At 45.4% G+C, this 18173-nt stretch overlaps 1 protein-coding gene across 1 annotated transcript; it reads right to left on the bottom strand.

Annotated features, from left to right (window-relative positions):
- Positions 1 to 205: 205 nt before the first annotated feature.
- Positions 206 to 17656, bottom strand: GEMIN8 (gem nuclear organelle associated protein 8). Its single transcript, XM_005889585.3, has 4 exons — positions 17521 to 17656; positions 10758 to 10803; positions 9434 to 9866; positions 206 to 761 (listed from the first exon to the last, which is right to left on the bottom strand). Exons 2-4 carry the CDS (start codon positions 10767 to 10769, stop codon positions 502 to 504), a joined length of 705 nt encoding a protein of 234 aa, XP_005889647.2. The 5' UTR covers positions 10770 to 10803; positions 17521 to 17656; the 3' UTR covers positions 206 to 501.
- Positions 17657 to 18173: the final 517 nt, after the last annotated feature.

Here is an 18173-nt window from a genome sequence, read left to right as displayed (position 1 = left end):
ATGCAGCCTGAAAGCCCGAACTAGGAACTCTGGCCCTTGACAGCACATGCACTCTGGTGAGCTCTGGACTCCTGGGCCAGCAGGTTTGCATCCTTCACAGCGGGGCTAGAGGACTTGGGGTGGGAGAGGACATCTGAGCCCCTGAAAGCCTTTGCCTAGCTCAGCTGGGTTAAAGAAAGAAGAAAAGAGAAACATAACGACTAGGCAGGATCTGCAAGTAAGAACTTTAATAAACTGGTCACTCTTATTGACATTCAAAACCAATAGGATGGATATGAAATTATTGTTTTATATTGAAAGAAAACCTCTCTTACAATAGGACGTGTTCTGCCCACTTCCAGGTGGCTGGCCTTATCACTACCCCCAGGGGACTTGGGTGAACATGCTAAGTTGTCGGCATTGAGCCCCCTTTCCCTGAGAAGAGCCATGGGAGAGGGGGAGAGGGTGACCGTGAAAGGCAACCAGAGGCAGAGGCAGGCAGGGGGACCCCCGGGGCGGGGCTCAGAACTTGAGCGGGATGACGGGCCAGTACTTGGGCTGCTTGCGGTCGCAGTGCTTGTCAAAGCTGAGCTGCATGGCTGTCTCCATAGCCTGGATCTTGGCGGCGCTGGCCCCGTACAGGCGCTTCATCTCAGCCTGGCGCCGCTCTCCAGGCCGCTCGGTTGGGGGCAGTGTGGAGCGGCCGCGCTTGTCGCAGTACAGGCCGTGGTCAGCATTCACGTAGTCTTTCAGGCGTGCTGCATCCAGCTGATGCTGCCGCCCTGGGAAGCAAGCAACATGCTCTGTGAGCCAGGTCGTCTCAGCTGGCCCTCACTTCCCTCTGCCTTCCCCTTCTAACTGTCAGGGCACTTGGCCCTAACCCGCTGGCTGGGAGCTTCTCAGACTCTAAGGCGTAACCCATGTGCAGTGATCACTATCTCCTTTAGGAAGAGCATCTCTCACTCACTCAGCAGCCCCAAACTATCCACGTTCAGCAATGGGCCTGAAAAACAGAGGAGAAAAATGCAGCCCCTCAGGTTTCTCTGGGTCCACATGGCTGCCCACAAGCTGCCCCATGAGGCATAGCCAGTGGTACTCCCGTGGGTTCAAACACTGGACCTGGCCAGCTGGGAAAGGAAACACTTCCTGCCAAGTCCAGGGCTGCAGTAGTAGTAATTCCCACCACAAGTGAGCTGGCGGGGGAAAAACAATCACCTCTGTGGAAGAGGTATGGGTTTGAGGTCATCTGGAAAAGGGTGAGTGCTAGCAGCTAGAGAACTTGAGGATGAGAAACGATCCCCACACACCTCCTCAACACAAATCACACGTGAGGAAAGGTGAACGGGTTTCAAGGCTGGCCAAAGGTAGGAAAGGCCCGAGAAAGCATGCTTCTGCAGATGGCAGGAAGGCCTCTGTGCTGCCTGCAGCAGCCCACAGGCCACCTTCCTTCTGGATGGATGGGGCTTTTCCTTCGCTCCAGGCCAGCTTAGGCTCAACTTCATGATGGTGGGTTATATGCTCTCATCTCATCTAAATGGATTCTTGTAAAGCAACACGTATTTACTCAGGTTATCCTCCCCTCTCTGTTTTTACGGTAATAAGTCCTAGTAGCATAACTTTTATTCTTATGTAAACTAGAAACAACATAAAAATGTCAACAAAACCTGAGGTCAAATTTTAGCCAACTTACAGATTTTTGTAAGTGACTGTCAAGAACAGAGAATGCACACCTTTGTAGCCACTGCTGCTACCAAGAGAAATGCTACTTAGTAAGGACTGAAGATGGTTGTAGGGAATAAAACAATGATATAAATCATTTTTTCCTTGGTTAAAAAAAAGAAAGTAGAATGAAAGCTCAGTATGGAAGGGAACACAAGAGTGAGCACAAGTGAACTGCGAGATATTTATGTGCCTATGCTATTGATGTGGCTAGGTACAGACACTCACAAATCTCATTCACTTATAAATCACATCGTGGAGCTGGAGAGGAGTTTTATAAGCTTGGAAACATTAAAAATGCATGTGGCCATTTCTGTCTTAGCGTACCTGCAGCTTCTTTTTATATAAGGAGGTAGTATGTGGATAATCCAAATGACTGTCAAGCAAAAGAAATACAATATAACTGTTACCTTATCCACAGAAAAGACAGAATTGACCTAGTGTAAAAGGCAGAACTAAACCAAAATATTGGCCTGACATGCAAATGAATGGGAGGTCAACAAGCATTTGTTTCTCATTTCTGGTCTTTCTGGCAAATCTGAAACTTCAGGATTTAAGATGTTCAATTCTCATATGGGTATACGGGTGTTTCAATTCTAACCGCCCCCTCACCCCCACCGCCACGGCCAGGGACTTCTCTTCTGAAGGCTTGGCATCTCCACCCAAACCAGGGATAGTAGAGCCCCCCTGCTGCCTGTGACAGCCTAGGACATGTTGATAGTCCTCAGGCCCTGAGGAAACAGTTTCACAAGGTCCCGCAGAGCCTGTGCACGTGGAGGGCAGTGGTTCCCAGACTGTGGGCCTTTCACTCTCAAGCCTGTCCTAAGACTACCATAATTCTCACTGACAGGTTTAGTGACGCAACAGATGTTGAACTTCCTGTTGAAATCAGTCTCTGAGTTTACAAGTTTTAAAAAACACTGGAACCTTCTCTGTCTTTAGTGTTGCTCTCTGCCGTAAGAATATGTGAATTTAACCTTTTTACTTCTGCATCTTTGTTTTCCTTGTAACTTACCATGACTATTATCATGATGCTTCTTTCTGCTGCCCTTCTGACAAAGACTCTCATGGACATTGTGCGTGCTAAGTCGCTTCACTTGTGTCTGATTCTTTGTGATCCTAGGGACTGTAACCCACCAGGCTCCTCTGTCCATGGGATTCTCCAGGCAAGAATACTGGAATGGGTTGCCATTTCTTTCTCTGGGAGATCTTCCCGACCCAGGGATCAAACCCACGTCTCTTATGTCTCCTGCACTGGGAGGCGGATTCTTTACCACCAGTGTCACTTAGGAAGCCTGCATAGCGGGTAGTTGCCCTCCAACATAGATCAGAGAGACAGGAAGCAGGGCCCCAGGCACCAGCGGCCTACCTGTGGGAGTCCACCCCGGGGAGGGCACTGTGGCCTTTACTCACCCCATCTCCCCAGCCCTGGGGAGGCTGCAATGCCTGACCCAAAGCAGGTGGTCAGAAGTGGTTGTCAACAGAAAGCTCAGGCAAAGGCCATACATTATTCTTTGTAAACAACTGTCCCTTCCAGATGCTGTTGGAGAAAAATGACAACCCAGTGATAGAGAAACAGATGCTCACCTCTCAAAAGGCACTGGGCAGAGCCTCTCCCGGAGGGCCTCTGAATCTCCCTGGGGAGAGGCACTACTGAGTTGTAGTCTGATTTTGTTCCCTCACATTTGAGTTGCTTTACCTTTACTTACATACACACACCCAAGTTCTAACATTAGACTCTTAATACAGATGTGAAACCTGGTCAGCTTAAAACCAAGCACATTCAGACTGGCTGGACTGGAGGCTACAGGTGACGCATGAAAGTACTTTAGGGCACACTGACCCAGGGATCCAAGCAAACCTCAGGATCAATACTCATTTGAGGGCATCCACTTATTTTGGGTTCTATTTATTGCTTCCTCCATCCCAGTGAAGGAAAGGAATGTCAATCACTGGCCATTTTTCTTTCTGTCAAAACAAGGTGAGGGCTCAGCCAACCAGATGGCTGACAAGCAGAGGAGCTAAATATCACACTTCAGATGTAACTGGCCCTTGTCATGCAGACGTCAGTCATTTTTCCTGAAAACAGTTGTGGGACTCAGTGTTACTAAGCACTTTTTTCGTACAGGACATTTGCCCAAGGCAACTTGCTTTAAAACAAATCAGAGTATCTTTGTTGATCCCACCTTTAACACAGGGTTGTAGTGGGGTAAACCGCCTACAAATTTCCAGCTACCCAAAACCTCAGAAGCTCAGGGAATTTGGGGATGTAACTACAGATTGAGATGATTCTGGATTAGGTGGATCTCAAATCCAATGAGAGTATCCTTCTGTGAGACAGAACAGGGCATATACAGACACGGGGGAAACCATGGGAAAATGGCAGCAGAGACAGCGCCCTTGTTGCCACAAGCCACTGAAAGCCAGGAGCTGCCAGGAGCTGGAGGAGGCAGGCCGTAGCTCCTTTCAAGGTGTGGTGCTGGTGACACCTTAACTTTGTCCTTCTGGCCTCCAGAACTGTGAGAGAAGAAACTTCTGTAGTTTTAAATCACACAGTTTGTGTAATTTGTTACAACAGTACTAGGAAACTAATTCCAGGGTTAACATGCACATAGAGCTAAAATAGGAAACACAGCATTAGACCATCAGGGAGAAACTCTACTTGACTCCATCTGGGTTCAGGCTATATAACCTTGATATTTTCACCTCAATCTACACATTCACATGATGCTACAAATGTAGACTTCAAGTCTATAAGGGAAAAAAAAACTATCATGGGAAGTGACTTGGACTTCAGAGACCCTGACATAGCAGGAAAACATTTATTCAGTATTCCACAGATAATTAGCCCAAAGGCAGAACATTTTGGAGGACAAAGCATTAAGACAAAGAGTGTTAAAGAATGTGATTTCCCCCCATTTTTCTAGGATTAGCATGTCTGGTTATATTCTTTGCTGTGTTGCCAGGATTAATGACCTCAGCAGAACTGAGCGAAAGCACAGACTTGATTTATATCACTAATGCCTTGTTTCTGGCTCGTCAGCAACACACCCAGAACACAGGTGCTTGCCAAGAGCTGGAGCCGTTTCTGATGGGTCTTCTCCCCTCCTCAGCCTGCATCCCTGACTCCATGACAAATGCAGTCCCCAAGTCCATGGGCAATCTCCATGTTTACTTTTAGAATAAGAGTCTCATGCTCTACCAACTGAGCTAGCCGGGCAGCTTACTTTTAGAATGAAAGTGCATTTCCAGCCCTCCCTTCCATTTTTCTAGGGCCATTCACACATGTCCTCTCACAAACTTGTTGATGCCCATCTGAACATCTGGACTAGATGAGACACACACACGGTGGAACTGTGCTCCACCAGCATGCTCCTACACTTGAACCTCACTGACGAAACCAGGATGGCTCACTAGACACCGGGCCGTAGACTTCGCTATACCCTCCAGGTTTTCCAGGGAGGATGGGCTGGGGTTCCAGCAGACTGACTGAAGGCTCACTAGGAAGCCTAGAGTCTACACCTTCCTGCTCGGGGAAGGCGGTGGGGAGCGGGTGTGGGTACCAAAGAGTGGAGCAGACACGCCCATCACACGCACACGAACCGCATCTGGGCCCTTCGGTAAGAACAGTGCTTTGAGTGCTGCACAGGCATGCACTGACCCCTTTCCTTTCCCTCTCACTACACACAGATCCAGTACCTCAAAGCCGAGCGCACACTCCATTTCTCCACAATCACTTGGTGGAACTCCTCTGACAGCTGAGCCCACTGGCTCTTCCCCTCACTTGCAAAGCTACCCATGACCCGCACCCCAGACAGCTCTTCTAGTATCCTTTTAAACTCGATTTTTGTCTTCTCTTCCCACACCAGTTTATGCTCTTTGAGACAATGTCCCTGTTTGCACCTGACATCTACCCCCAAAGTATCGGACTGGTTCTCAGTGAGACAACAGTGGTGTTTGTTTCAGGGGGCCTCCTTCTTAAGTATTAGGATGAGGACCTCACAGTCTCAGTTCATTGTTATTTATGACTAAAAATGATGCCTTTATTAACCTAACAGTTATTTTCCCTAAGAAATACCTGACAACACAAGTCAACCTTTTAAAACTTCACAACCATCTAATTTCCCTTAAGTAATATTACCAGTGAAGTTTTAAATAACAGAAATAACCATTAAGGAAATGTGATATAGAACCATCAAAAGCATGCCCGTTACCCCTGCACAAGAGGAGTTCTTTATCATAGTTAATTAAAAAAATTTATCATGGAAATATGTGAAATTAGAGATTCTCTAGAACAGTAATCACAAACAAGAACACGCTGTCCACGCTAAAGGATTTTATCCCAAGAAAACATTAAATAAGACTCAGATGACACTAAACTGTAAAATGTGTAAGTTTTTGTGCAGGTGAGTAATCCGGAAGAAGCTAAATCTTTCAAGTTTATCTACGTTTTCCCTTGCTAGTAATATCTGATACAATCTATGTTCTCTAAATGATTCATGTGATGGGCTGGGTTTGCCCTGATTGAATAAATAGCTTCTAGTGGCTCGAAGAGCAAAACAACTTCAACCAAATATTCACACGATGCAGGTCCCTCATGTCTTTATTCAAACATCTACCAGCTGTGTGTGTAGCCGAACCTCCGTGAGCATTTCTAGCAGAGGTAATGGATTGGAAAGCACTGCGGGCATTCCAATTACTTACATCTGAGCGCCATCACTCATGACTGCTCCGAGGAACACATATTGATCCTGTACACCACTGAAAGAGCTGCTGGAAAACCTGGCGCTGGTGAAGCCATGCCTGTTATTTTTGGAGGGGCAGCATCAGGCCCCAGCAGCTGCTTCTCAGACAGACCATGTCTTTCGTGAGAAGATTCAATTCTGACACCAAAGCCTATTCTCACCCTCACCAGACAACTCTCATGTCTCCCAGGAACCTGACAATGCTTCCAGGGCAGATGCCCTTGTCTCCTACACTCACTCAGAAACTTCTAACTCCTCACTTGGGTATAGATATTTCAGGTTTATTTTAAATTAGCAGGTCATTCAAAATGGCCTTTTATGGCTGGGGTTTGCTCCCATCCTTAATTACAACTTCTGTCACAAAAGAAGTGCTCTTTCTGGCAGGAAGAACATGGTCTTCTGCCTTGGGTAAGGACAAGAGAAATAAGCACTGGCTTCCTCATATTTTCTTTTCCAAAAGCTTGTAACAGCATTCCAAACACAAATGGACATGCTCCAATGACGACCCTCCCTCATCCGTTTATATACTTTTAAATTAGACCCATGGTTATTTCCAGTGTATTTTGAAAAAAGGTAAAATTTATTTCTGAAGATCATGGAAAGACATGTATTCTGTGTGTAATAGAAAGTAGTTGTAAAAAGACTTGTTTGGATGTACTTTCTGATATGCAAAAAAGAAGCCAACAGTTTAATCAAAAGAAGGGAAGTAAAACAACTGAATGAGTAGTGAGAACCACAGGCAGATACTAATGGCCACAAGGCTTTACACACAGCCCACTGCTCAGTTCCTTGCACTCTGCTGCTGCTGCTAAGTCACTTCAGTCGTGTCCGACTCTGTGTGACCCCATAGACAGCAGCCCACCAGGCTCCCCCGTCCCTGGGATTCTCCAGGCAAGAACACCGGAGTGGGTTGCCATTTTCTTCTCCAGTGAATGAAAGTGAAAAGTGAAAGTGAAGTCGCTCAGTTGTGTCCGACTCTTAGCTACCCCATGGACTGCAGCCCACCAGGCTCCTCCATCCATGGGATTTTCCAGGCAAGAGTATTGGAGTGGGGTGCCATTGCCTTCTCTCCTTGCACTCAGGGGGCATCAATAAATGCTCACCCACCCGTAAGTAGGAACATACAGATCAATCAAGATGTAAATGAAATCACACATCCCCTGGTTTCTATGCCTCTGTTTACTATAAAATTCTAAGTAAAATATATATGATTAGAATGCAATAAAAACAATATTGAGACTGCCTACCGAAGAATTGATGCTTTTGAACTGTGGTGTTGGAGAAGACTCTTTAGAGTCCCTTGGACTGCAAGGAGATCCAACCAGTCAATTCTAAAGGAGATCAGTCCTAAGTGTTTTTTGGAAGGAATGATGCTAAAGCTGAAACTCCAGTACTTTGACCACCTCGTGTGAAGAGTTGACTCATTGGAAAAGACTCTGATGCTGGGAGGGATTGGGGGCAGGAGGAAAAGGGGACGACAGAAGATGAGGTAGCTGGATGGCATCACCGACTCGATGGACATGAGTTTGAGTGAACTCCGGGAGATGGTGATGGACAGGGAGGCCTGGCGTGCTGCGATTCATGGGGTCGCAAGGAGTCGGACACGACTGAGCGACTGAACTCAACTGAACTGAACTGGTTGTAATGGGCTTCCCTGGTGGTCCAGATGGTAAAGTATCAGCATACAACGCAGGAGACCTGGGTTCGATCCCTGGGTTGGGAAGATCCACTGGAGGAGGGCACGGCAACCCACTCCAGTGTTCTTGCCTGGAGAATCCCCATGGACAGAGGTGCCTGGGAGGCTACAGTCCATGGGGTCACAGAGAGTCTGACACAACTGAGCAACAAAGCACACACACTGGTTGTAATAGGGAGAAAAGCATTTGTATGTCTGTTAGAGACACTTAAAATGCAAATGGGCTGGTGACTCTTAATAGTAAGGAAAGTACAAAGAACAACTTTAATTTTTTGTGGCAAGTTACTAAGGAATTAAAAAAAGAAAATTCCTACTTTCTGACTGAAGATATAAGACCATTATCACAATTCTCCAACCCTAGGGAAAGACAGCCACAATGAAGGATCAAACAAGAGAGGGTAAGTACCAGGCATTTTGTTGCTCTGTTTAGGTTCTCACTGGTCTCCATTCTGAAGGGAGCTTGAGATTTAAGACTTGGTGGCTTTGCAGCACCAGGGCAGTCTCTCAGTTGTGTACCAGTGAGCTGGCAACAGTACTTTAGGAACCGAATGATCTCAGGGACAAAAATCTCCTTCCTAAGCTTGTGCTAGATGGATAAGCACAGAGATTGGACAGACCTTGGTTTGAATCCTAATAGCAAATTACTAGTTGGTCTCATAGAACAAGTCCAGAAACCTCCTGAGGTTTCACACGTGAGAAAAGTCCAGTTTCCTCATGTGTGAAATGGGCTTAAAGCCCTAAAGGATTGTTGTGTAGGTTAGGGAATACATACATACACACACGCATGCAAATATATTCCACCCAGTGTACTGCCTAAAATTCAGTGATAGAGGTGCTATTAGGATAAGTTTTGTTCTAGAATTTAAAAGGGGCTTCCCCAGTGGCTCAGTGGTAAAGAATCTGCCTGCTGACCCAGAAGACACCGGAGATGCAGGTTTGATCCCTGGGTGGAGAAGATCCCCTGGAGAAGAGAATGGCAACCCACTCCAGTATTCTTGCCTGAAGAATCCCATGGACAGAGGAGCCTGGCAGGCTACAGTCAGTCCATGGGCTTGCAGAGTCAGACATGACTGAGCCAGCCACTAAACCACCACCACCACTACAACAAGGATTTTTTTTTTTAAGTCCTATATTGAAACAACTCTGGAAAACTAATGTAAGTGAGGTACCACATCACAAGTGCTTTTTCCAGGCTTAGGATTCGGTTTGACTATTACCTGGACCCAAGTAAGGGGTTAGAAGTTTGTACATGAGGGCAGGAAGACAGGCCCAGGGCGGGGCGGGCTGTACTTACGGAGCTCCTCCCGGTGCTGCTCGGTCTCCGCGAAGTACTGGCGCAGTTCATCTGTGATCACCATGTTGCTCAGGTCGCACACTATGCCGCAGTCGTCGGACTCGCTATCGTTGTCCTCTGCGAACCGGGCTGGCTTTTCTGTGCTGCGTCGTTGTGGTCCCGGCTTGCCGGGACGTGAACGCCTGCGGCAGGCATCCCCGGAAGCCGAGGGAGACTTGGAGCGGGACTTAGGACTTGTGCCACCCTTGGCGGCAGGGCTCTGGGCAAGATCAGTGGCTGGGTAGTACCACGGGGAAGTGACGACTGATTCCACCGCCTTCTGATAGGCACTCTGGTGGCTGCGCATCCACGCCATGGCTTGATGGTAATGCTGCCAGTACCTTGCATAGACTGGATGAGAGGACCAAGACTCGGAAGCCTGTGTGGATTCCGACTGCAAAACACAGAGACTGCAGGCTAGACACCACATGGGTTCAGCCTCAAAAGAAACCTTCAAACAGTCAATCAACTAACCTTTGTACTGTGTATCTACTAAATACCTCCTCCTCATTAGGATGCCTGGGGGCCAAAGAGGATATAAGACAGGTCCACGCCCATGAGTGCACACTTGTTCTGAAGTACTTGCACATGACGTAGGCACTGAACAATGACTGAGGTGGCAGCCCATGATAAACTAGCTGCTGCTGCTGCTAAGTTGCTTCAGTCGCGTCCGACTCTGTGCGACCCGAGACGGCAGCCCACCCAGCTCCTCTGTCCCTGGGATTCTCCAGGCAAGAACACTGGAGTGGGTTGCCACTGCCTTCTCCAATGCATGTATGCATGCTAAGTCGCTTCAGTCATGTCCGACTCTATATGACCCCATGGACGGCAGCCCACCAGGCTCCTCTGTCCACAGGATTCTCCAGGCAAAAATACTGGAGTGGGTTGCCATTTCCTTCTCCCTGATAAAACTAGGGACAGAGGCTAATAATAATCATTTTTAGATGACATGCAGGGAGCAATGAGGAGCCACTGCCTATCATCCTGGACCTTTCAACCTGCTGCAATGAAGTGACCAATTCCAAGTTAGAAATGCCTGCCAAGAAGCATGGGGATTACTGAGGATGATGTTCTCTGGTCCCTCCCTCTCTGGCCCCTAAACACCTGCGGGCCCTCAGTGTCTGGGACAGAAGCTGACTAGCCACGCATCCCATGGTGCTTTACTTATAGCTTTCTGATGTATCCCTTTGTTCTACTCCATCATGCAATGAGACACTAAGACTTTTAAAGTGAAAATGTACCTTTTTTTTTTTTCCCTCTCATGAGTTAAAACGAAAAATCTTACCTTTGCCTCCATCTCTGACTGTGAAAGTCCAAACCGAGCCCAGAAACTAGAAAAGAACAAGTCCAGGGCAGACATCTGGTCAGTCCAGTGGTGTGAGGTTTGTGGCCATTTCCCCAATAGCTACCTCTTGTGATTTACTGATATGGCAGGAAACACCTCAAGGTAAAGTTTAATTTGCAGCTGCACCTTTTACAACCTATTTAAAACAGACTTAAAATTTCCCCCTCCTGTTCAAGGGTTCAGAGATGCTCAAAGTGCCAGCATGTACCAGAAGGTACCTAAGAAAAAAGTTAAACAAAAGCAATAGCCTAAAACCCATGAGAATTTAAGCATCTATGAGACGAAACCCCTAAACAACGTGATGCTGAGCAAACAGGTACTTGGGTTTTGAAACTCTGGAAATCAGATACTGAAGGAGTCCTATTTCTCCTACTTCACTTAATTATAGGGTAGAATCTGAAAACCTCCAAGCCTTAAGAAATAAACTCGACTTATTCTGTAACCTCCATCAGATGTTTTGCTATGGTTAATGTGGAAAACTGGTAAGTTAAATTGACCACATCTTTTAAGATTTAGACTAAAGAGAATGATTCACATTCTTTTTAAATATAAGCAGCTTTCAAATAGAGTATTTCCAAGAGGACTGACATGGTCTTCTGTAAATTTATCTTAAACACAGCCCACACTTCTTGTTACCTGTTCTAAATTCACACACACATAGTAAATGTAAACTGGGGGAAAGTGAACAAATGTAGTGAAAATACAAGTGTAAATGAATGTTCACATTAGTTTGAAACTATAAAGGCTTGAAACATGAGCAAGTATCTGAAAGTGTGGCTAACTGCTATGTGCTTTATAGGCTACTGAAGAAATACATTTAAACACAGTCAATACAATTAAGGAGCTAACCACCTAGAGAGGTAAAACAAACACAAGAGAAATTATAGTAGAAATCAGTGTATATTAATACTCGAGTGCTAAAGGGTAAGGTGTAGCCTTTAAGTGGCTAATTCCCTCCTGTCAGGTTTTCTATCTCCACCACTGAAATCTGAACAGTTTTCTGAGTGCCTGAAGCACATAATGACATTAAAGTGAACTTCATGTGATTCTTAATCAAATTTGTTTCAGAGATTAACAATTAGCATAGGAATTAAATTAGAAAAGCCTAGGAGACATCTGTGCATCTTGGGGAAATTAAGAGTTTTGAATCCTGACTTCTACACCTTAGAAAATACATACTGCAGCCTACCAGGCTCGTCCATCCATGGGATTTGCCAGGCAAGGGTACTGGAGAGGGTTGCCATCGCCTTCTCTGTACTTAGAACCAGATCAATGTAAATATTAATTATCTCAAACTGGGAGATCTGACAGCTTCCAATATGTAATAAATATTACTGTGATTGAACACTACTGCAGATCCCAGACAACCCTGTTTTTACTTATAATTGGGAAAGTCCAGTCTGGCTTTAGAAGCAGTAGTACCAATATTCTGCAAATACACAAAATGGCTTATGAAAGGCTCCCCTCTGCAGAGCGAGAAGTCAGGCACATGTGACAGAGTAGACAACTGTTTAAGAGGTTCGAGTGTAATTCATCACGTTTGCTAGGCAGTTCAAATGTCAATGGCTGTGATTAAAAAGGGATGGGAGTGCTAATTTGAGGAGTGGTTACTTATGTATGCATTTGATTCAACAAATAATTTGACAGAAGGACTGCCATGTTCCACTGCCTCAGAAATCACTAAAGGCACTCTAGCACTTTGGCAAGAAAGCAGCCAGGACAAGGGGCTGGGATGAAGAAAGCCAGTTCCTGCACTTGGATCAGAAGTCACTCAGATTCAGCCCTGGGTGCCGACTATCAATAAAGCATTATCAATTCATTGCCAAGAGGTTGGCCTCTTTTAAGACCCAGGCCATGAAGGAAAGATGAATTTACATCCATCATGGAATACAGGCAACTTTGTCGATTTTACTGATTATGCTTTCCTCATTGTCTAGCCACTGGGACACTTATAGTGCCATCTTCCAACATGTTTAGAGTCCTCAGGCTCTACGTTCAATATGCTGCTCCTTCTGTCCTTGGCTTTATTATTTTCCCTCCTCATATTCCAAAACATATGTGTCATATGCTTTTACATCTTAAGTATCTTTAAGGTTCTTAAAATCCTATAGATACTCAATTAAAAAAAGTATTGATTATATGTGGAATCTTAAAAAAAAATACAAATTAACTTATATACAAAACAGAGAGAGACCCACACAAGCTTATGGTTATCAAAGGGGAAATGGGAGGGGGGTATAAGTTACAAGTTTGGGATTAACATATACACATTACTATATATAAAACAGATAACCAACATGGACATACTGTATAGCACAGGGAACTCTACTCAATATTTTGTAATAACCTATAAAGGAAATGAATCTGAAAAAGAATATATGACTGAATCACTTTGCTGTATACCTGAAAGTAACACAACACTGTAAATCAACTATACTTCAATAAAAATAATAAGTAAAAAAGTTTTATTTAGGTTGAAAAAATAGTTCCTGAGAATGAATGACAAATTAATCAATTCTCTCTCAAATCAAATACAATAAAGTATAGAAAAACATGTCCAAAGAAAGTAGCTTGCAGAGACCTTTGTAATTATTGTTAGCTGGCTATTTCCAGTATTACTCTTGGTATTTTATACCAGCAAATTTTTTTCTCTAAAGGGCCAAATACTCTGGGCCTGTGGGCCACATATCCTGCTACATAGCCTTCCTCTTTTTTTTTTAATTGAAAAGACCACCCAGTAACAATGTAAACAGCATTCTTAGTCATGGGCCATCACATGCCCACCTCTCCCTAATGTTAATCCATTATGATACTGTAGAGACCCTGCCCTCAGTATGCTAAGCATCCCACCTATTCCTCACTTTGCACTCAGCGGAAGAACTGAGATTCTCACACAGCTCAGAAGTTACCAGGCTCAGAATACGACCAGTGCAAACAAGAAAACTGATTATGACCAATAGAAATCATGGTGACCAGTTCCTAATACTGGGGACAAAGGAATCCTGTCTGTGACTAAATAAGCAAATCGGACTATTTCTTAAAGCTACACAGACCTTAAAGACTTAATTAAGAACAAAACAAAACAAAATTCTAACTCCTGGAAAAGAGGATCAATCAACAGGGCTTAGAAAGCACATGCAGTGCCCTGATTTCTGCTGGAGATCCTACAAGCTGCCCGGGCCTTGCAGGAACTCAACAAGGGACAGGAAGCAGGAGAGAGTTCCGAGTGTCTATTCCTTGGAAGAAGGAACCCATATCCTCCCCAGCTAACCGCATCTGTCAGCACCCAAAGGAAGGTGAGAACCTCCCTGAGGAATGGGCCCTGTTAACTTTTTTAAACTGGGTACTCTTTCCACACAGAGAGCTTAAGGACCTAATAAAACTGCTGGGGCTTCTGAAAGGCCAACATTAAAAGAATTCTTGACACTACCACAGTACTTTCACACATTACTACCATCTCAAAGAAAAGAAAGCTTATGGGAACAGCAGATGGGAGATGCCCTTTCAGTGGTCTTTAATTTGATCTTCCCTTCCCCACCTTCCCAGGAGCGTCTCGTACTCTTTTATGGCGCCTGGCTTCGTGGCCACTCTTCTCCTAGTGGGAGGTGGAGCTGATAGAAGAGAGAGGGTTGATGTCAGGGGAGGCTGGGACCCACAGCCCTACCAACTGGGCAGCCCTCCCCAGGGAGGACAATGGCACAATAGTCACTGCCCAGCTGAGCCCAGGCGAGCACAGAGACCCAATTCATTGTCTGTCCTCAGCCAACAGAGGAGGAAGGAAAAAAACAGCACTGAGGTCATTCACGAAACACTGCCGAGGCCCACAGGCGAAAGACAGTGCCTCTGAGTCTTGAATGATACATTTTCCCATATAGCCCTTCTTAAAAAATGCACTCATTCTTCAATGACTCGGCTTATCCTGAGAGATATATTTAAAAATGCCTAACTATACATGAACAACAACAGACAAGAGCTTTGTGGTTTTCGATGAATAAAACGTGACTATTTCCATTGAGTCCTTGAAAATTTCCACCAAGCAGTTGAAAATTTCCACCTATAAGCAATGTGCCTTTGTTGAGAGGTAGTCACACTGTATACAATCTTTTAACTGCCTATTTAGATTCTTATAAATATAGGGTCTAGGACACCTCATAGCAACCAGATAGATGAAACACAAATTCCCTTTGAAACGATAATGGATATTCTATAACTGGATTTTCCTCTCTATCCTGCTTTCCCACTAGAATTCTGAAGATTGAATACATGAAGACTCCTCTACTTTGTGAGTTTTGCAAAGAAACACATTTAGTGTTGGTCATTAAATAAGTTATGCAGGTTTCCTATAAGGCTCTCAGTAATTTGGTTCTTGAGGCAACCATAGAATTTGGGGGATCTAATTAGGCCTTCAGTATACACTGTTTCAAGGTTGAAAACACCGGGTCTGCTGGAGACTCCTCAAAATGAATGACTGCATGGTACAGAAATGTGAATTACAGACAGTCACATGAGATTCTACGGACTCTCTGGATATGAGGTAATAACCCTATCAAAGATGTCTCCCAATAACACACATGCTGGTAGCAACGTCCTCAACTAATATAAATGAGAAAAGGACGTTTTTAGGGAGCAGAGCTTCTTCTTGTCACCCCTAGCTACAATCTGAGGCTGGCAAATTCATCTGGCTTGCTGCCCTCAGAGGCTCCCTCCTGCGGCTTGGCATGGTTCCTGCTCAGTGATTTGGACATCAGAGATGGCTCAAGTCTGAACGGCCTTTTCCCACCCTCAGCAGGCCAAGCTCCATTTCTGCCAGGAACAGGCCTCCTACAAGCCCATGAGCTGGGGTTCAGAAGGCCTGCCCCTCTCTGCCTCTAACAGTTCAAACTGATGGGTGAAGGAGCCCTAAACCTGTGTTTGATTTCCTTTTCATTCCCTCCATTCCAAACCCCAGTTTACTCTTCTGGTTGTTGCTAAAAGAAGCTATATCACAAAGAAGGCACAGGTGGGAGAGCAGAAAGGCCGAAAGGATAGTTAACAATTCTTCTGTTTTATACAAATCATACTGCACCCACTGAATGGCACTGTTTCGTCAGCTAGGGTGAGGGATTTGTGAATGTATTTATTCCCAAGTTCACCAATCCCCATGTCACTAACTCACCAATTCCCTGTGTGAAATACGAGGACACCCCCAAACAAAACTAACTCCTGTCTTATGAACACAACAGGCAATGGAAAATTAACCAAAAAGGTCTAACCATGACTAGTTATTTGGAACCAGTCACTTGGAAATAGTTACTTGGAATGAAGTTCCAAGAGTTCAGCATCTATTTTGTGAATTCTCCAACCTCTACTCTATGCTTATTTGTTCAATTTTCTCCCTATCCTTCTCATCTCACCCTATCCTTAAATGTTGCACCCTAAAAAACAAAATAATCCTTTGCCATCTATAAAACACTTTTAGAATGAAAATTCTCTCTGGAGCTTTAGTTTATATACTTGCCTAGCACAGCAACGAATAATCAGAGTTCTGTATGCCTTACTGTGAACTTGCCTTCAGTTATGCCAATCCAGAGTTACTAGCTAACGGTCTTTGAAAATATATTTTTGTTCACAATGCCATCCCAAAGGGACTGTTACTCCTATAAACTATATTAGTATAAACTGTACTTGTAAAGGTTACAGCCTTCACCGGGTGCCCGCAGCGGGGAAGCGCACAGGGTAGAAGACCCACGGCGCCTCGCCCCGCCGCCCTCGGGTTGCCCAGAGACCGGAGGTGGCACCACGAGTCGGGTCAGCCAGACACACCACACAGGAGCCTGGGAACTCTCAAAGTAATGCCAGAAATGTGATTTGTGTTATTAATCTTCACTCTAGACTTTCAAGTAATGTTCTGACTTAAAGTGAAAAACAGCTGAATACAGAACCTAGCTTGTGAAACAACTTAAAAAAAAAAAATTCCTGAAAAAAAAAAAATTGTTCAGAACCATCTGGTCTATACTAAGGAACTCTCAAGATTTCGGAGCTAAAAGGTACTTCGTTGGCAACTGGTTTGACTTCACTTAATTACTGAGGAAGAAAAGAGGGAAAAGACCTTCCCCACCTCCTCAGGTAAGGAGCAGAGAAGGCTGTAGGTGCCAAATATTCTCCAGATAACTTCCATCAAAGCCTCAGATCTCCCATAGAGGTCAACATGCGAGGGAAAAGAGAAAATCCCAATTTTGGGGTAGACGGGCCAATATCCTAGACATCCTTCTAAGAACGAGGCTGACCTGTGCTATCTTCTGTTCCAATACTGGGCTGGGTGGGTAAAGCGAGTTCACCTTTCAGACCTAGCTTAAAGTGTTACCTGGCACATCAGAATCGCATGGGGGCGCTTTCATAAAAATAACCAATACCTGGGCCCCACTTCGAGAGATTTGAACTTAACTGGTCTGGGATGGAGGCCCGGGCATTTTAAAGCCACCCAGTGATTCTGATACACAGCAGAGCTGAGAGGCTCTGGAACCCGTCCCCTCTCACAATTCACCACCAGTGATTTAGGGGGTCTCATGGGCCTCTGGCCCGTCTTTTGCCGCGGGATGGTGATAAATACGACAATGTGATAGCCAAGCTCTAAGCTCTCCTGGCCTCTGAGGAAGTCAAGCTCACGGGACTCTTCCTTCACTCCCCAAATGAAACCCAACCGTCCCCAGAGGGGACGCGTCACCTCAAAGGCTCGTAGCTTGCGAATCCTGGGCGATGGGCGAGCTGAGACCTATTTCCGCTTGGAAACTGGCTGAAACTAGTGGGCGACCGTTACGGGGCTGACTAGAACAAGGTTTCCGGCGCGGATCACGTGGCTGCGACGCGCCGGAACTCCCGCCCTCCCCGCGGTGACGTCAAACCAGCGCCACGTTCCGCACCACGCAAGGGGCGTGGCGCGGAATGGGGCTCCTCCTCTTGAGGCGGAGCGTGGGGACGGCCGTTATAGTGACCGGATCGCGGCACTCGGGTGGGATCGGGTAGTGGGCGGGGTGTACTCGTCTCTGCGCGGGTCCCGTGTCCACAACAGTTTCTTGGCGTTTAACTCTTCGCTCTTCTCTCAACGTTCTCACCTTCGTTCCCTTGTGTTTAGTTAGCTTTTTCCTTTTTTTTTTTTTTTTAAACGGAGCGTGGTTGTGGCCCAGGAAGAAACATCCCGACTTTGAAATAGTCATACAGAGATGCGTTTGAGTCCGATTCTAGCCTCCCTAAGCCTCAGGTTCTTGTCCCGAAAAAGTGACTAATACCAGTGTACAGTGCCTGGTATATAACAGACAAAAATTAGTGCCTATTAATTAGCATTTTTATCATCACAATAATTAGCAATATCTCTGCTGT

The sequence above is a fragment of the Bos mutus genome, chromosome X, assembly GCF_027580195.1.
Source record: "Bos mutus isolate GX-2022 chromosome X, NWIPB_WYAK_1.1, whole genome shotgun sequence".
Classification (NCBI taxonomy): Eukaryota; Metazoa; Chordata; class Mammalia; order Artiodactyla; family Bovidae; genus Bos; species Bos mutus.
This window is presented reverse-complemented; position numbering and strand designations above follow the sequence as displayed.